The sequence below is a fragment of the Artemia franciscana genome, chromosome 7, assembly GCF_032884065.1.
Source record: "Artemia franciscana chromosome 7, ASM3288406v1, whole genome shotgun sequence".
NCBI classification, from domain to species: domain Eukaryota; kingdom Metazoa; phylum Arthropoda; class Branchiopoda; order Anostraca; family Artemiidae; genus Artemia; species Artemia franciscana.
The window spans coordinates 11,287,857-11,307,573 of NC_088869.1; the positions used below are offsets into that span (position 1 = coordinate 11,287,857).

At 33.1% G+C, this 19,717-nt stretch overlaps 1 protein-coding gene across 1 annotated transcript in view; it reads right to left on the reverse strand.

Annotated features, from left to right (window-relative positions):
* LOC136028693 (uncharacterized) overlaps positions 1-19,717 on the reverse strand; it is a 37,615-nt gene that overhangs the window by 9,320 nt on the left and 8,578 nt on the right. Inside the window, exon 4 of the mRNA XM_065706521.1 lies at positions 4,420-4,653. Coding sequence (XP_065562593.1) covers positions 4,420-4,653 — 234 coding nt within the window. The remainder of the gene's footprint in view (positions 1-4,419; positions 4,654-19,717) is intronic.

Consider the following 19,717-nt stretch of genomic DNA (forward strand, 5'->3'; position numbering starts at 1 on the left):
GTGTGTGTGTGTGTGTGTGTGTGTGTATGTGTGCGTGCGTGTGTGTGTGTGTGTGTATTTGTGTGTGTGTGTGTTTGTGTTTGTATGTGTTAGTGTTTGTTTGTGTGTGTTTGTGTGTGTGCGTATGTGTGTGTATGTGTGTGTTTGTGTGTGTGTGTGTGTCTGTGTCTGTGTGTGTGCGTGTGTGTGTGTGCGTATGTATGTGTGTGTTTGCGTGTGTGTGTGTGTATGTGTGTGTGTGTGTGTGTGTGTGTTTGTGTGTGTGTGTGTGTGTGTGTGTGTGTGTGTGTGTGTGTTGTGTGTTGTGTGTGTGTGTGTGTGTGTGTGTGTGTGTGTGTGTGTGTGTGTGTGTGTGTGTCTGTGTGTGTGTGTTTGTGTGGTTGTGTGAGTGTGTTTGTGCGTGTTCCTGCTTTTTTATTGACAATTTGGAAATAAATTAAAAAAAATCTGGTTTAAACTAATGAAAAAGAAAAGAAACTAGTTTTTCAGTTTTAGTATTTCTACTTTCGAGGGGAAGTCGAGCAATCCTGGTTGAAACACAAGAATGGGAAAGAAACAAAGACAATTCAGTATTTGTATTGCTCTTTTTTGGAAAAAAAAGTCAATCAACCCATTTCTAACTCTGTAAATTTCTTTTAATAGTTACAATAATTATTTGCTTAAGAAAAAATCTTCGCTTTTTAATCGGCACCGAGTAAAGAAAAAAACCACATGAAATAAAAAAATAGAGCTCCTCAAAATCTATAATGCACTTTTGAAAGATACATGAATAATTTGTTTAAAATAATGTCTTCGTTTTCTAATGATTATCAACGAAGGAATTGACCACACAATCGGGCAATAGAGTCTCTCAAAATCACTAAATCTCTTTTAGATAGTAAAAAAAAAATTTACTTAAACAAAATCTTTGCTTTTTAATGAGCACCAAGTAAAGAAAAAAACCATACGAAATCAGACAACAAAGTCTCTCAAAATCCATAAAGTTCCTTGAAAAGTTAAAAGAATTGTTCGATTAAGAAAAATATTCATTTTTTAATAAGGGCCAACTATCGAAGAAAACCACACAGAATTAGGCAACAGAGTCTTACCAAATCCTTAAATCCCTTAAAAAACCTACAAGATTTATTTATTTTAAAAAATCTTCGTTTATTCTATAGAATCATTTATTCTAGAAAAAATCTTAGTTTTTTAACAAACGCCGAGTAAAAAAAACCTCACGGAATCAAGCAATAGAGTCTCTCAAAATCCGTAAAGCTTTTCTAACGATACAAGAAATATTTATTGAACGAAATGTTTTTGTTTTTAAACGGACGCAAATAAATACTACTATTGAAAAATTGAAGAAAATATGCAATCAGTATTTCCAAACTGTGGTTTCGCTCAAAACGAAGTGAAACCACACTGAAGTAACATTTGCTTGTGCGTCAAATGTGTAACAATAATAACCTCTAGACCTTGTTCTAGTTATCAATTTTCACCCTTCTATTTGAGTTGTTTCAAAGGAAAGAAACATGCAATCCATAGTTAACGGAAAACGCGAATAGGGGATCATATAACCACTACTTAACATATAGGTGTATCTAATAGATCAAAAATCAATAGCATTGGGATATTTGTGCACTCTTGTGGGGAATAGATCAGAAACACACAGCAATAGGGTTACCGAACCATTTTCTCTGGAAAGTATTCCCGGGAACATAATTTTAGGAAGGGCTTCTTGGTGCAAGTGTCTAATACACTGTCTAATTCAGTAAAATCTTTGGTATTAAATTCAATTCATACAAAGAACAAAAATCTTTGGATTATAAATGTTTCCTGATTGAAACAAGAATCTTGAAGAAAAAAGACGCCTTGAAGAAAATGAAATCTTGAAGATAAAATATCTCTTAGAGTATTACGTAACATACCACGTTTATAGTTTTATTACATAACAGTCAGGTCTGTAGCCGTCATTACGTAACACCCACGTGTATGTCGTCCTCAGTTACAAGTGGGGGGAGGAGTTCCCCGTGGGCCCTGAAGAAACAAGTCCGTGATATTAGGTCATTCTCACTAAGTCTAACAACTAGCTTGAGACTATATTATCCTCAATGGAGGTAAACATTCCCTGTTACTTAACAAGTTCCTGCATCTGAAAGCAGTTAATAAAAGTGTCCGGATGGAGATTCAACGGTGATGAGCAGTCATGGAAGTAATTAGACATCAATGCTATTAAATGTGAAGAAAAGCTTCCTATAGATTTCTCCAAGACACCCAGAATGCCTCCAGTCCTTTGGCTGTTAGACATGCAGATGCAAAGTTCTACACAGAAAAGAATTTACCGTAAAAAAAGGGTTACTTTCACCTCTAGTATCAATATTAAAGGCATTTTCCAAGAATATTCCCGGAAAATTAATAGAGATTGGTGACAAATTTCCGAATACCTCCAAAAATTACCCTTATATTGATGTGAAAACTGAAAGGGACTTAGGAATTATTGGCAAAAATAATTTTTTTAAGGCTTGAAAACCTCTACCTCAACCTACAGAAACATCCACTAGCCCTCTTTTATATTGACTAATGGGCAATTACAAATGAAGCGTTAAAAACATAACCCATGTTAAAAGCTTATTGTGTTAATAAACTAGTAATTTTGCAATCTCATAATTTTAATCAATGGATTTTTGTAATCATTTGGGTTCAAACTGCTGTTATAAGTCACGAAGTGCCATAAAACGGACCTGAAATATCTAAAATACAAATGTTATAATTTTACATTAATTTATACATTGAGAAATATATTATTTATATTAAATTTATATTAAGAATTACAAGAAGTTCGAATGTTAAGGCACAAAAATAAAGCTTTTAAGCACCAGGGCCACCCTAGTCCCCTATTCATTGACCCACCAGCCCTCCTCTATAATTGCTGGTTCGTAAATATGTATCACTAAACGCAATTCCTGTCAAGTATCATTCGAATCATCTTAGGAGGTAAGACTTCAGAAAAGTAGTAAAATTAGCCAGTTATTTTGCATGGAGTTTGCCACTTCTTAGGAACCAGTTTGCCACCCTGTGGCATGACTGACTTAAAGTAGAAAAGCTCAATAAGAAGTTTGAAATATGAAGGAAAGCAACTACTCCCTTCTTTTTTATCACTCAGTTACCCCCTGTCCTATAGCAAATTATGACCCTGCTCTAGAGTGCAGTGGGTTCTAAATTTTAAAGGAAATGTACAAAACAAATTAAAGTATGAAAAAAAATTGTGTGTGTTGTGAAGAATAGACCTGCTTTAAAAAATTCTCAAATGCTTATTTAGACTGTAAAATTTCTTAAGGTGACAAATATAACTTTCCAAACATAAATTTTAGGCTGAGAAACAGCCCGGTTAACAGAGATTAGGAGCTGTAACACAAGGCTATACTGAATTAATTGTTAAATACATTATTACGGCTATATATGGGAGTAGGATTGGCCCATTATATGAAATTATTGTATGGTATGTATGGCCCATTGTATTGTTGTATATTGTAACCAGGCTATATATGAGGTCATCTAATCAATAAATTTGCCCTGACTGATTAGATGAGTCACGACTTCCCATGACTTCCTACACAAGGCCTTGACTTCCAAGAACCCATTCTTGAGTGAACTGCACTGAAAATTCGGATTATAAGATTTTCCGTATTACTTCCAGTTTAACTGCATCCTACTCCCTGTATTTCAATTTCCCTAATGCCTGAGTATAGCTCGTGGCAGTCAACCAAGATTTACTGGATTATTGAATTTTTTTTTGTTTAGTTGGCACTATTTGGGATCTTGAATAGTGGCACATTGAAAGTAGTGACAAAATTAACCAAATCTTGTATAGTGAAGCTTCATAACCAGGTATTAGGAAGGGAGTGATGGTGTTCATTCAAATTGGAACTGCCTATGAAAATCAAGTAAAAACATTATTTGGATGTACCGAGTTAGTGAAAAAATGTTGAGACTGGAGAGTGTAGTTATGAAAGGAATGTACCCACTTTGTTTTTCATGGAAAATCTTTTTTTTATACGATCGTCCCTAGGTAAAGAAAACAAATAAACATGCATCTGTGATTTTTCTTTGCAGTTATAGTAGGGGACAAGTGCTAACGGTAAAAAATGGCCTATTAACACATTATGGACTAAGGATAATATATTGTCAAAGAGTTTTGTTTTTGATCATCGATCCAGGCCAAAAAATATAAAATATTCCCCGGATAAGGTGGTAGGGTGTCACAACAAACAAATCAAAGGACACTGTAACGACGGAAAATGGGCAAGGAGAAAATATTGAAGAGACTTGGGTAAAGGAAGAACTTGCTTTGCTTTATCGGCTTGAGGCTTGACTGTCGAGCCGTGACTTATTGATAATATGTTATAAGTAGTAGTTAATGTGTATCATTAGAAAATATACCTTGTGATGTTTTCTGCTTTCCTGCAACAAACGGTTTGAGTAAAAGGTCAAGTTCTCTTAATGCTTGATCTTTACTTTTAATAATTCGTTGCTTTCTTCTGGAGGATGTGACCACCCATTTTGTCTTTAGATTCATCCCTGTTCCTTTTGATTTAAAGTTACTTCCTCTTTGGATTTTAGATTTAACTCCACTGAGAAACTTTTTGTTTCTTCTTCTTCGCTTACGCACATATTCTAGAAAATATTTTATAAGTTATAGCATTTAATTAATGATTAAAAATAATACAACTGTGGAGACTAAATTTAAGGGAAACTTAAAACTGTAATTGGGTTTTAGATATTGGATAGCTTTTACATAAAGTTATTTTAACACTTACTATTTAATTCAACACTTACTAGATTTTATTTTTTTCACTTCTTCACCGGTAAAAAGTAAATATTACATATATAACGTAAACTGTAGTATAGTAATTGCCCATTCTGCCCCACCAATCTTATCCACTCAATCCTGGCTATTTTCAGTACATATTATATATTTTTAACATCAAATATTGCGTATTTCGAAAATCTTCAATCAATACGTACAACATGAAAACAGATCCTCGAAAATCATAGTTGGTCTCATTTTTAAAATTTTTCACAATGTGAACACGTGTTCTATGCATAAAATAGATGCCTCCATTAATTTACCCCACTTTTAATTGGATTTACACCATTTGAAATGAAAATTTCAATCATTTTTATATTTTCCCATCCTGAGCCTTAAGAGCAAAACGAGTCATTGAAAATAAGAATTTGATAATTTTTTAAATAGGAGTTTAATTGTTTTCCATTTTTCTATAGTACTGATAAAATTAAATAATTTAATATAATTTAATATTTAGTGGATAGTTCAAAATCAAATAATTGTTACCATCTTTACTTTTTTTTCTATAACCCTTTAAATCTGAACTTTATCCATTTTTGTTTTAATTTCTTTCAAGATCAGCTGCTTTAGAATTCAAACAGTTATTTGAATTTGCAAATTTACAATTTTTAAAAAATCGTTCAACCATTTAACCTTTAAAATCAATAATGATAACAAATTTCTTTCCATACTCAGCTGTAACACATTTCATTGTTTTATCCGGGTATTCCATTCCGATGTCTAAATATTCTAATCTAATATTTCGATTATATTTACTTTCTATTTTCATTTTGCTTAAGAGTTTCTCCGTTTATTAGTAAATAATTTTATTTAACAAATTTTTTAAATCAGAAATAATGTATATTTCTTTAATATTAATTTGGCACTCTTCCCAGATATTTTCCAAAAGTGAAAAAATTCGTGGAAGAAATCCCAAAACGCGTTAGAAAAAATTGAGTACTGGTACGTTATTTGGTTAGATGGTATACATAGCTTTGGCATTCTAAGAGAAGATGGATTGTATTCTTTAAGTTATGGAGAATATACTGTGGAAAGTAAGAAGGATTATATTTATGTGTTAAACCTTACAGACCTTAAGTAATATTTATAACCATTTAATTTCAATAGTTTCACGTATTTTTCACGAGGAGAAAATTGTAAGGTTTTGTGTAATTCATTCTCTCGTTTAATGAATTTTTCATTAGTCAATTCACCAGATTTATAGAGAACAAGAAATTCTAAATAGAATGATATACAGTTTTACACTTTGCCTTTGTTTATGCTATTCTTATTTCAATCAGAACTAGCCCAAGACTTAAAGAAGCAAAGGAAAATAATACAAAAGTACACAAACCTGAAGCACTAAATATAATTTTGATGCCAAGAAAGCATTACTAACATTTTCATAATATTTACAACTTCTACGATAGACAAATAATCTTTTTTCTAATTCTTCTTCCAATTATATTTAAAAATAAACTTTAAATAAAATCCCACGGATACATTCCCTAAATTCTTCTTATATATAGTCTGCAAACAAATGATTACAATTATTATTTTTAAAATTTAGGACATTATAATAGTTTAATAGGTTCTCGTTAATTCAATTTTGTATGCTTTGGTTGCACTTGACATTTTTGTATCAAAACATGTTTCAAATATTTTTGAAAATTCTGATAAATATACTTTATGCTCTTCCTCTCATTAGAGAATTATCTTTATAGATACAATTCCAAAGTAAAGATTTTCGTAAAACATTTTTCAAATAACTGCATAGGCTTAATTTTTGCATCAGCCTTCCTTTGATTCTCTTTTGAAATGTTTCACTGGGACCATTTTCAAATATATCTATTATAACATTTTCAAAATTGTTTAAACCTTCAAATAACTGCATAAAGCCCTTTGAGTATACCAACAGTGGTAAAGAATTAACTGCATCTGTACCGTTTTTTGGATTCACAAAATTTCTAATTCTTCGATATTAACATTAATATCTTCTTTTGTTACTCTTTAGATATTTTTCACTTTTAGTCCTTTGTTATCAACTGTGGTCAATATATTGTCAGGTGATTGATAAATTTTTGTGGGTTTGCTAATATATTCGCTTAGTTTTGGATTTCTTAGGATTTGATCTTTAATAATTTCTTGTGAAATTTCGTGTTTCTGTTGAAATTGTTTAATATTGAAAGATTAACTGTATCTACGCAATTTTTTGTTTTCTACATCTTCAATTCTTCAATTTCCTACATATGCATCTGTTTTTGTTATTTCTAAAGAACTTTTAGTAATAATCCTTTACCGTTGAATCTAGTCAATATGTTTTCATGCAACAGATAATTTTTAGTTAATCAATCAATATCCTCAGTAAAATATTGATTAGTAAGAATTTGTTGGTTAAAAATGTTTTCATGAAATTATTTAAAATAATTTACACATTTTATAAAATGTCAAGCTAATATCTGAACTATAATTATGAAGCTTAAATTTAATACCTAACTAGCTTAAATAGAATACCTGAATTAGCTTATTAATACTTCAAATAGCTTATAGCTTCTAGGGATTAAAATTACAGTTAACATGTCTACCTTAATTTTCCAAACCTTTCTTTTAGTGTCATTAAGGTCTAGAGCCTTTTTATTTTGTTACTCTAAGGAAATTTTATGTTTATTTGCTCTTAAAGTATACTCAGTTTCTGATAAGCTGTCCGCTTTTCCAAATAATACATCTTTAAATTTATGTAATGCTATTTTATCTTTAACGATATTTGTTGTAATACCTTTTCTTCAACCTATAAAATCTCACATTATTGTTCCAGACAATTCATCTTTCATCATGCCCATCACTTTTTTCATTGACTGCAGTGAAGTTATAAAGTTTTCCATTTATAACCCGAAGTATTGAATTTTTCGTGGAGGCCAGCTTTAATATCTTTATAGAAATCCTCAGTTCAAATATCATAAACACAAGAATCTGTACTCATTGAGCATAAATCAATGTTCTCATTACATTTTGGTTTCATATTCATAATGAAATTCATTAAAGAGTAACTTAGATACTTCTAATACAGCGAATCTGATATAAATAGGCTTATCTAGATTTATTTTTGACTTGATCATTCTTGCTAATGAGAAAATCTCGCTAAGGATTATTTCTGATCCTAAGTCATGTTTTTAATCATTTTAGTCTTTGTTCATCACTAGTGATCGTTTCAGTACTAGGTCTTCTATAGTTCTCCTAAAAATTAATCATTCTCGAAATCATTTGTTCCTTTTTCTCGTAATTTAGTATAATGATTTATATATTCTTTTAAATTGGTTGGCTCAGTAAATTTTAGTATTCTATGTAGCTTTTTTAATATTAGGCCATGCTTTGAATGAAATTGTACATTCTTATAATGCATAACATCATTTTTCTTGTTATGTAAAGTTGTACTTATTTTACATTGAAATTGTTCAGGAGCTAGTGGTAAGTCTTTATGTTAATTGTGTAACTCACTTGGATATTCTATATCAACTTCATTAGCTACCTCTACAGCATCTATATTCATTTTTGATTGAACGTAATATTTTAACTGTTTGGGGGTGTACTAACAAATTTAAAATCCTTTTCATGTAAATTTTGAGACATTGCCCAATCGTATAAATTATTAAAATCTAAATACATGAGATAACTTGAAGTTTTTTTATCAAAGGTTTTCATATATTTATTATTTAGTTTAGCACATCTTGTCGTGCATTGAGATACACCACCTCTTATTCCTCCTTCGAAAAATCTATACATATCTTCGTCTGAAAATAGGGGAATAAAAGCTTAAGTGTTTGAGAAAAACTTCCCATGTTAGTCCTGGAGCTTAGAAGCAGTGCAGTGGATCTATTTAAAATTTTTGTTTAAACATCAATTTCTAGAATTTGATAGCTCATAAAATTAAAACAGAAGTTTCAAGGTATCATTTTGTGCAATTTCATAATGTGTCCAGATTTTGCATTGCAATAGGAATATATTTAGGAATTCTAAAGTTTTTGTTACTTTCTGCATGAGTAATTGCAAATATATTATCAGTCATATGGTAGTGATCTAAATTAAAATAATTATCAACTATTTCTTTTTCACAAATATGACTGTTTTTCATTAGTTGTATTATTCCATTTTTCTCTTACTTATTCTTGTGTATAACCATGATGTCTATGTCAACTTTCATACTTATTGGCTATTTTTTATTCACACTTTTGTTATCGTAGTTACAAAATACCCGCTAGTATCTTTACCAAATTATTCGTAATATTTATTTTGTGTTGTATGTGTTGTAAGACCAATACACTTGGAATACATAAGTAAATGGCTTTTTGTTGAATTAATGAAAAATACTTCATTGATTCAAAGTCAGCTATAATACAGTAAGGTACTTTCATTGGTTTAGCTATATTTTTAAATTCAATTTTAGATCCTGATTTTGGCATAATGATGTCAATTTCTTCACAATTTTCCTTTTTATTATGTTTTTCAAACTTTTCTTCTTCATTAAAGGTTCTTCCGTAAATTGTACAAAGACGAATTTTATGCTCATTTTAGTTCTTTCAAATGCAAGTAATTTACATAAATCACTAATTAAGAAATAATGATTACAAAAAAAGAGTAAATTGATAATATGTGTGCCAGTTCTTGCATTGATCCTAGTCACAGGAATATGAGCCCTAACATCTTTAATTTTACTTATTTCAAATCAAAAAAATTTAATATTACACTAGTTTTTAATTTTATAAATGTCTTGAAAATCCATAGGAAAAACTTGTAATCCCTTTAAAATTGATTTCAATTTCATAGGGTTTCTATTTTGATAGTCTTTCAACATGTTTAACATTTGCTGGATGAAGGTAAGCGTGTACTGACCAAATAAAGCATTTTTTATCATTATTTCTTATATTTTGCAAGCATTTTTGTTTTTTACAAATCCAGGTATTTTTTTATAAGTACCTCCCACATAATTTGGTAGTCTTGTCACTCGATGATCAGTTTAATCGACTGTTTCAAATTGTAAACCTGAGCTGGTTGTATTTTTTATGACTAATATATGTATATCTACGTATTTACTATTTAGATGGCTTTGATCAATGTTACTATCCTTATAAAAAATCCTAGAATAGCTACGATAATGGATAGTCTTGAGTTTTTCATTATCCTTCTAAGGATGAAAGACTACACGTGTTGTAAATTGAAGTTGTAACTATCTCTATCATCCACTGTAACAACAGAGTCAAAAGGTGGTCCAAAATCAGCTCCATTAGTATTCATTAAAATAATAACTACAGGGAAATTTTCTTTAACCCATTGAATACTTGGATAATTATCGTGTTCTTCTTCTTTAAATATATACTCTAAAATATCTGTAACTTTTTTTATATATAGATAAATTCGAAATGTCAATATTTCTCTCTTTTTTATCACTGTTTTTATCGTTTAATTATTTAATGAGTGTTGGAGTATCCTCATTTACTTTCTTATTAATCTCAACTTGCTTATCGAAATAACCTTTTACTTTTTTCTTCACTTGTTATAATTTTCAGTTGTTGGAATCTGCTTTGACTAAAAAACAAATTTAATATCAATAATATTAGGCTCTCATAGTATTTAATTGATTTCGTGAATCTTAAATGGTTTTATTCTTTTCTATTATTTCACTTTCTAACCCTGTAATATATATATATATATATATATATATATATATATATATATATATATATATATATATATATATATATATATATATACATACATGTATATATATATATATATATATATATATATATATATATATATATATATATATATATATATATATATATATATATATATATATATATATATATATATATATATATATATATATATATATGTATGTATTGTGTTGTGCTAAAGACGGCCCTTGTACATAGAGCCGAAATATTCACTGAATTGGACTTCATGTTTATAAAAAAAATTCCCTATTGTTTCTAAGTTAGGTTTGTTTAAAATAGAGAGGTAGCTATTTTACAAATAACCGAGATAATGATGAAGCTAATTTAGCAAAAATAGATTTAATTTGTTTAGAAAAGCTGAATATATTATCAATGAGAAAATGTATTGAAATTAGAGATTAACTAGGTATAACGACTAATGCTAAAAATTTATTAGAATTTTCAGACAACTTTAGTTGAAGCACACCTACTAATATGTTTTATTGTAAAAATAAAACTCAATGCCTCGATATCTTTAAAAAATAAAACGAAATTGAATGCAATCTTACACTTGTCTCAGCTCGTGGTGAAACCACTACAACAAAACGAAATAATGCTTTTAATAAATGTTTATTTAAGAGATTGAATAAACAAATGAAAGTCAGGTGGTTAGTACTTATTTACCATTGTCACTATTATTTGGATTTTGCGAATCGTGTTTATAGAGGGGTTACACATCAAATTATATTAAAAAGGAAGGATTTTTTCCAATATAATTCTAAAATCTCGAGCTCAAAATCTTAAAGTAGATGTAATACATTTATCATGGATGTTACCTGTATTACATCCTATTTTGCCCATAGCGACTCAATTAGAAGCTGGATTAACGAAGAAGGGGAACAGTTAAGAGCTGCATTAGGACAGAACACCTCATTTGAATTGATATGGGAAGCATGTAATACCTATAAAAGTTATAATAAAACGGATAAGGAATTAACATGGAAGATAGACAGTGCAAACTGCCAGAAACCACAGTGACTTGGTTTTCTACCTCCAAATGACTATTTATCACTTGAGAAGTATATACAGTAGCAAAGCTTTTATTATAGGAGGAGACTTTAACCAGACCAAGAAGAGTTGGTTATCATCTTGTTTGCCTTTAAAACAAATAGTAAACATACCTACCCACTGTTTGCGGATTATTTGTGGCCTTATACTCACAAACTCTGATAAATTTTTTTCCCTTCCTTTTGTCTTAATCCTGTTGGCATGTTAGACCACAATGCATTTCTGTGGAGAGCAAAGAGAGAATTTACCCAGGCTATCCTTTATCACTGTTTAACTAAATATCACTATTTACATGCCAAGTTAAGCACCCTTGGCCTTGTGATTAAATTCTTAACTGGCCGAAAACAAAAAGTTTTTGCACGACCAAAGCGATTCAGATTCATCATGGTCAGATACTTCTTTTGGGTCCCCACAAGGCAGGAAATTATCTGGAATAATTTTACTAGGTATTTAAGTCCCTGCCTAGTTATCACAACGACCTTTAAAAGATCGTGTTAAAAGATCGTGCCCCTGCTGTTTTTTATCTTTCTGGTTTTGCTTTATTCCTTCGCAAGAAGGATACAAAGAAAATACGCTCAGGATATTTTAAGTATTGCAAGTATCTGCTGCGTCTGGCTCGGTGGTATCGGAATCATACAGTCGTTTCTAAATTTGACATCGTTGATGCGCCCTTGCGACTGAAACATTTATCTAAAGATATATCTCTTAAAACTCGGCAAATGATTGGCGTTTTTGACCCTCTCTGGCCATTTTTTGAATTGAGGTAATTCACTTATGTTGTGTGTTGTTATGCTGTTTTGTTATTTTATTGTTATGTTTTTGTCTTGTTTTTTCTTCTTTTTTTGTGTTTACTCCACAGTCTAACGTATTTTGTGGGTTATAAATAAATTATTATTATTTATTATTATATGCCAAAGAACGAATGCTCAAGTCATGACCTTACCATTAACGTAGTAAAGTCAAAGATACATCGTTTCAACTCTCTGAAGCGGAATATAGATATGCCTCTAGTTCTTTTCTCGATTGTGAACAAAATGAAAATCTTAGGAGGAACTTTTGCTATTGACTGTGGTTTCAGTGCCCAAATCAAATTTTACAACTAAAAATGGACAGCTAAATAATTTAAAGTTAAAACTACACATGGAAAGAAAATTATTATTGTTATTGATTTTAAAGGTGAAATGGCTTATCTATTTGCACCTAAGCGTTTTTGTTCTAAAGCAGCTGGTCTTGAAAATAAACATAAAATATTAGATAAAGGTTTAATTTGAAAGGTTACAGAAAGAAAATAGGGGAGATAATAACAATCATTTAGATATTGTTATCGAACTATCTTCGACTTATTGAATCATATTAAATTATTACATTTTATCAGTAGTATAGGAAAAATGAAATATAATTTAGCTCTCATTTCAAAAAATTCCTCAGATTCTTATTTCAAAAGAACTGTTTTGATCTTGAAGCTCTGGATGCAAAATTGTAAGAATATTGGAAATTTTCATTTCAAATAATGTGAATTCAATTGAAAACTGGGCAAATTAATAGGGTGATCTAAGTGGGGCCTATATCCTGTGTAAACATAGTAAATAAAGCATAAAAATGACACTAATTTTAATTTCCATAGACCTGTTTTCATGTTGAATGTGTGACACAAAATATTCAAAACGTGCAATATTTGATGTTAAAATGATGTAAAATGAATTGAATATAATATAAATAGAATGGATGAAATAGATGGGGCAGAACTGGCAATGACTATACTAATGTAAACACAGGAAAAAAGAGTGAAAATTAGAATGGATTAACTGGAAACTTGAAGATAAACTGGAAACTGGAAGAGTTACATTCGGATTTATTCATACTGGCAGTATATATATATAAATATATATATATATATATATATATATATATATATATATATATATATATATATATATATATATATATATATATATATATATATATATATATATATATATATATATATATATATATATATATATATATATATATATATATATATATATATATATATATATATATATATATATATATATATATATATATATATATATATATATATATATATATATATATATATATATATATATATATATATATATATATATATATATATATATATATATATATTATATAGATATATATAAAATAAAGTAAATTATTACGTATATGAGGGGATTCGCCCCCATTTCCATACCCCACTCTTTGTGCTAGAATATTTTTAGTACACATAAAAGGGCGAAATTAAACTTGGTTTTTGGAACGTAAGGACCATGGTTCAACTTTCTAAAACAGAACAGGTTGTGAATGAGATGGACAATTATGGCCTTGACATCCTAGCTCTGTCGGAAGTCCGTTGGACTGGTGCAGGTAGTCAAACCCTCAAGAAGGGATCCACAGTCCTGCACAGTGGCACAGAAAAAAAGAAAGAAGCAGGCGTCGCCATAATGCTGTCGAAATCTGCGTAAAGAGCCCTAGCGAAATGGACGCCTATAAATGAGAGGATCATCGTGGCACGGTTCACAGGTCGCCAAGCTAAGTTAACAGTAGTTGCATGTTACGCACCAACTAATGAGGCAGACGATACCACAAAAGATAACTTCTACAACACCCTACAAGCTGTCGCCAAGGATATCCCCAGCCACGATCTCGTCTGCTTTGTTGGTGACTTCAACGCCAAGGTGGGGAGCGACAAGTCCTATTGTCCTGAGGTTCTTGGGAGCCAAGGCCTCGGCGAAATAAATGAGAATGGGATACTGTTAGTTGACTTCGCACTGACAAATGACCTTATCATTGGAGGAACCCAATTTCAGCATAAAACTATCCACAAATACTCATGGAACTCGCCTGATGGTCGAACCCACAACCAGATTGACCATATCTTGATCAACAAAAAGTGGAAGTCAAGCCTTCAAGATGTAAGAGCCTACAGAGGAGCCGACGTCGTCTCAGACCATGCCTTGATGATTGCAAAGCTGTCCCTCAAACTGAAAGCCACAAAAAAATCCCAAACCAAAGAGAAGCCTGCCTACGACTCTGAAAAGCTCTCAAACGCAGCAGTTCGTCATAGGTTCAACATACAGCTTACAAACAGGTTTGAGAGCTTGGCCCTAGATTTGGATAGAGAAGCCACTGTGGAGACAACCTGGGCCACCCTAAAAGAAGCCTACAACCAGACAGCAATAGAAACAATTGGCCACAAAAAAAGACCCAAAGACGAGTGGTTATCCGATAAGACATGGACCCTTATCGAAGAGCGTCGGAAACTAAAACAACGTCTTCTAAATGATGGAGATAACAGCGACACAGTCTTGAGTAACCAGCTGTATCGATACCAAGACAAGCTGGTGAAAAAGACCGCAAGGGAAGATAAACGGAACTTTCTAGAACAAAAGGCAGCTATGGCAGAAGAAGCGGCCAAGCGTGGCGATTCCAGAGCCGTCTATAAAATCACCAATGAAATTATCGGGAAACGTCGCAACCTAAATGGACCAGTAAAAGACGGAAACGGGAAGACAGTCACAGCCCCCGATGAAATCTCTGAAGTTTGGGCCCAACACTTCGAGAAAGCTCTCAACCGACCTAGTCCTCCGAACACAGCAGATATCCCCACAACCCCTTTCCTGGAACTTCAAATCAATACGGAAGAACCGTCAACCGAAGAACTGGTACAAGCCGCTCGCAAACTGAAGAACGGCAGAGCACCAGGAAGCGACAGGATATCAGCAGAAATGATTAAAGCCTCTTTAGGCGCTTGCATAACTGTGTGGATCACATTCTTTGCATGTATATGGAAACCAGAGAAAGTCCCCGAAGAATGGAGAAAAAGCACACTCATCAAGCTTTTTAAGAAAGGAGATGCAGGAAAATGCGATAACTGGAGGGGCATCAGTCTCCTTTCTATCCCGGGGAAACTATTCTCACAGATAATCCTTCGTCGCATCCAGACAGCCTTAGATAAGCACTTGCGAGAGAAGCAACATGGCTTCCGCCCATCCCGCTCCTGCTCTGACCTTATATATGTCCTACGCATGATGATCGAGGAATGCAATGAATGGAGACAAAAGATGTACCTTGTCTTTATGGATTTCGAAAAAGCCTTCGATTCAATACACCGAGATTCGCTGTGGAATATCCTCCGATATTACGGCATTCCAGAAAAACTTGTATCCTTGATCATTGCCCTATATGAAAACACCGAGTGCTGCGTTCGGACCCACGAAGGAAATACAAGGTATTTCCATATCATGTCCGGTGTCAAACAGGGGTGTGTCCTCTCCCCCTTGCTTTTTGTCCTTGTAATCGATTATGTGCTCCGAGACTGCACGGGGTTTGGTATCCAAATCTGCGACAACAAACGACTAGCAGATCTTGATTTCGCCGACAACATCACCCTGATGGAAGCAAACAAGGAAATGCTCCAGGATCTTCTCGAAGTAATCCGAGAGAAAGCGAGTCTTTTGGGACTAAAGATCAACTCGGACAAAACAAAAAGCATGGCAACGAGCGACTCACCACTGGGCTTAAAGTGCGGGGACAATACAGTAGAGCAGGTAGTGGACTTTAGATACCTTGGAAGTACAGTCGAACGAACTGGATCCAGCGAAAAGGAGGTGCAGTCTAGGATTGGACAAGCCAGTGGAGCTTTTAATCGACTAAAGCCAGTGTGGCGATCGAAAAAGTACTCCCTGAAACTGAAAATGAGGCTGTTCAACAGTAACGTCATCTCCGCCCTCCTTTATAGCTGTGAATGTTGGAAACTAAACCAACACCAAGAAAAGAGGATTCTTGCCTTCAAGAACAACTGTCTTCGCAGAATACTGAACATTAACTGGAGAGACCACATAACCAACCAGACTGTTCGGTCTATCTCGCGCCAGCCCCTGGTAACAGATGTCATACGCCAACGAAGATGGCGCTACCTGGGGCATGTTATCCGTATGGCGGGAGATAGACTCCCCAGAACTATACTGGAGTGGCAACCCGAGAGAACCCGAAGAAGAGGAAAGCCGAAGAATACACTTCGTCGTACGTACCAGCGGGACCTAAAACACATCAATGCGATAGTCCAACCCCAGTGGGAAGACGTCTGGGCAGCAGTACATATGAGGGACGACTGGCGGCTCTTTTTGGATGCCCTGGGTGCCTCTGGCGGCACAGGAGGAACTAAGGTCCAAGGTAACGATAAAAGGGCTATTTGTCCTAATTAGGCGGGTTTTGTGATTCAGCGGGCCTTCTTACAGAATTGGAACAAAGTATGAACGTTAGCGTAAGGAGCTAAGTATTGACTAGGGGGTGAACCCCCTTATATTATGTATATAAAGGAGTTCGTCCCCTCAACAATCCCTTGCTCTTTATGCTAGAGTTAGAATTCTGTTAAGAATGACCGATAAAACAATAGTTTGCTTGTGTTATTTTTCGGGAAATCTTAGGATTCACGTCTATCTTAAGCAGCTTCATAACTATGATTCTTATGTAATAATAAACCAAAGATATTATATGTCTTTGGCTTGGTATTATTATTAAATGAAAAACAAAACATTTTTTTTCCAACTGAGAGCAAAGAACAACATTAAAAATTAAAACAAACAGAAATAATTACGTATATGATGGGGTTACTTCTTTCTTAGTACCCCACTCTTTACTCTAATGTCTGACTCTTATTACCAATCATTTAAGAATGAATCCTGACACACAAAGACCATTCAATTAGAATGATAAGTCTTCTACAAATTCAAAAACAGTTTCGAACAGTGCGTGGTAATAAACTGAAAATAAAGAGTGACCCTGCTCAATAGTAACGAAAATGTTTGAAAACCGAAGTTTGATACCAATAGACACATAAAAATAATTAGATTTTTATGCGGATTTCAAATATATATATATAGATATATATATATATACTAGCTGTTGGGGTGGCACTTCGCGCCACCCCAACACCTAGTTGGTGGGGCGCTTCGCGCCCCCCAAGCCCCCCCGCGTGCGTAAGTCGTTACGCGCCATATTAGTTACGCGCCATTGTAGTTGTGTCCCTGTGTCCCACCTGTGAATATAGATAGATTTATATATGTGTTTCAAACTACGTAAAAATTGCGAATATACAACATTTTTGGCTTTCCCACTACTGGGAGCTTTCCGTTTCCAATTGCCAGCAATTGATCTGAAAATGTTTGACCAGAGTCATCGTTTTGCAATCGGACACGCATATTTGTAGTTAATTTTAATATTTTTACGTGTGCCCATAAATTAGAATTTTTCAGGCAAGCATTCATTTCGTCTGCAGGAGTTAAACTACGTAAAAATTGCGAATATACAACATTCTTGGCTTTCCCATTGTCTGTGCATACACAAAGCCGTATGTACTAATAATGACGTCATATGCAAACGCTCTTTTTACAAACAAACAAACATCCATACACACAACTCGTTTTTATATAGATAGATAGATAGGTAGATACAATACAAATTAACTGCGTAAAACTTGCGAATATACAACATTTTTCGCTGTCCAATTGTCGCTGCATATAAATAGATTGTCAGGTTTACCGACCCTCGAACATGCAACGTACAATTGTCCATGGGAAAAACAATCAGTATTAAGGTCTATACCACATTTTTCTAATGATTGACCTTGAGCTTTGTTAATGGTGATTGCAAATGCTAATCGAATTGGGAATTGCAATCTTTTAAATTGAAAAGGCAGATCCGTTGGAATCATGGGAATGCGAGGAATAAGAACAGCCTCACTCTCAAAAGGCCCTGTCAAGATTGTGGCCTCTATTAGGTTTTCCATTGTTTTTTTTTTACGGCAAGTCGAGTGCCATTGCAAAGCTTTGGTGGGTTGATATTTCTTAAAAGTATTATTGGTACGCCTATTTTTAGTTGTAGCACGTGTGGTGGAAACCCTGAAAGATCTATGGAATTTAAAAATTCAGATGGATAATTAACCGCTTCATTTGGTTCCAAAACTGTGTCGACTGACTTGTAAAGGACTGCCTGGTCTCGAATCTTGGTCAAAACAATATTGTTGATTTCGTGGACGTCTATATTTTTGGGTGCGAGAATCGCTCTTTCACTTAGCCATTTATTATTTTTATAATTTTTTAGAATATTCGGAAATACTTTTTCAATCAATTCATTTTTGGACGTCACTAAATTACAGAAATCAGCAGGTAGTTGTATACGTCCTGAAATTTAGTCTATCGTATCATAAATGTCTTTTTGTTCCGATGTTAACTTGGAAATGTTATTTTGTACATACGACAATAGATCATTCGTACTGTAACTTTTTTCACGATCCAATTCTACACATGTCGAAACAGCAGCGATACGGTTAGGTGAAGGCATTCCCAAATCCTGAAGAGGTTTGTTTGCCATACGTACGCACAAATCTTCTATAATAACTAAAGTGTAGTTATAAATTTCTGATGTAAAATCAAAAGTCATATCTGACGTCTCTAACTGTTTTCGATGGAGTATATCTTCGGACATTTTTGACTTATATTTTTCCTATAACTCTGTAAGAGCTGATGGAGAGCAAGTTGTTAAAATGATGCCAAACAATGCACGAATCTGACTTGGGGTTGACGTTTCGCACTAATGGGGAATATGGAACAACCCACTGGTTATCTACTTCGATGGTGGTACCGTTGCCATTGTAGGTTCTTCAGTCATTTTACAATTAGAAATTTCTCTTTCAACGGTCTTCTTACAATTAAAAATTTGTCTTTGAACGGTATTCTTAAATACCTGTGTCCTGGTCGTCATTTATATTCCCTGTGTCCCGGTCGTCATTTGTGTCTCGGTATCCCAGTCTGTAATTTCTCTTTGAGTGTCCCGATCGTTATTTATATTCCCTCTGTCCCGGTCGTCATTTGTGTCCCGGTCTGTAATTTCTCTTTGAGTGTTTTTTCTTTTTAGTATTTTTTAGTTTTTTACATTTTTCTTTTTTCAGTTTTCTTTTTCTTCTTTATTTTTCAGCTTCACTATGAAATACATATCCCGAACCTTTGTTTTTTTAACTAAAATCTGGTAGGCATTGATGACCTTATCCGAGTCAAAATCCCAAACCCAAATCATCATTGCTATCATT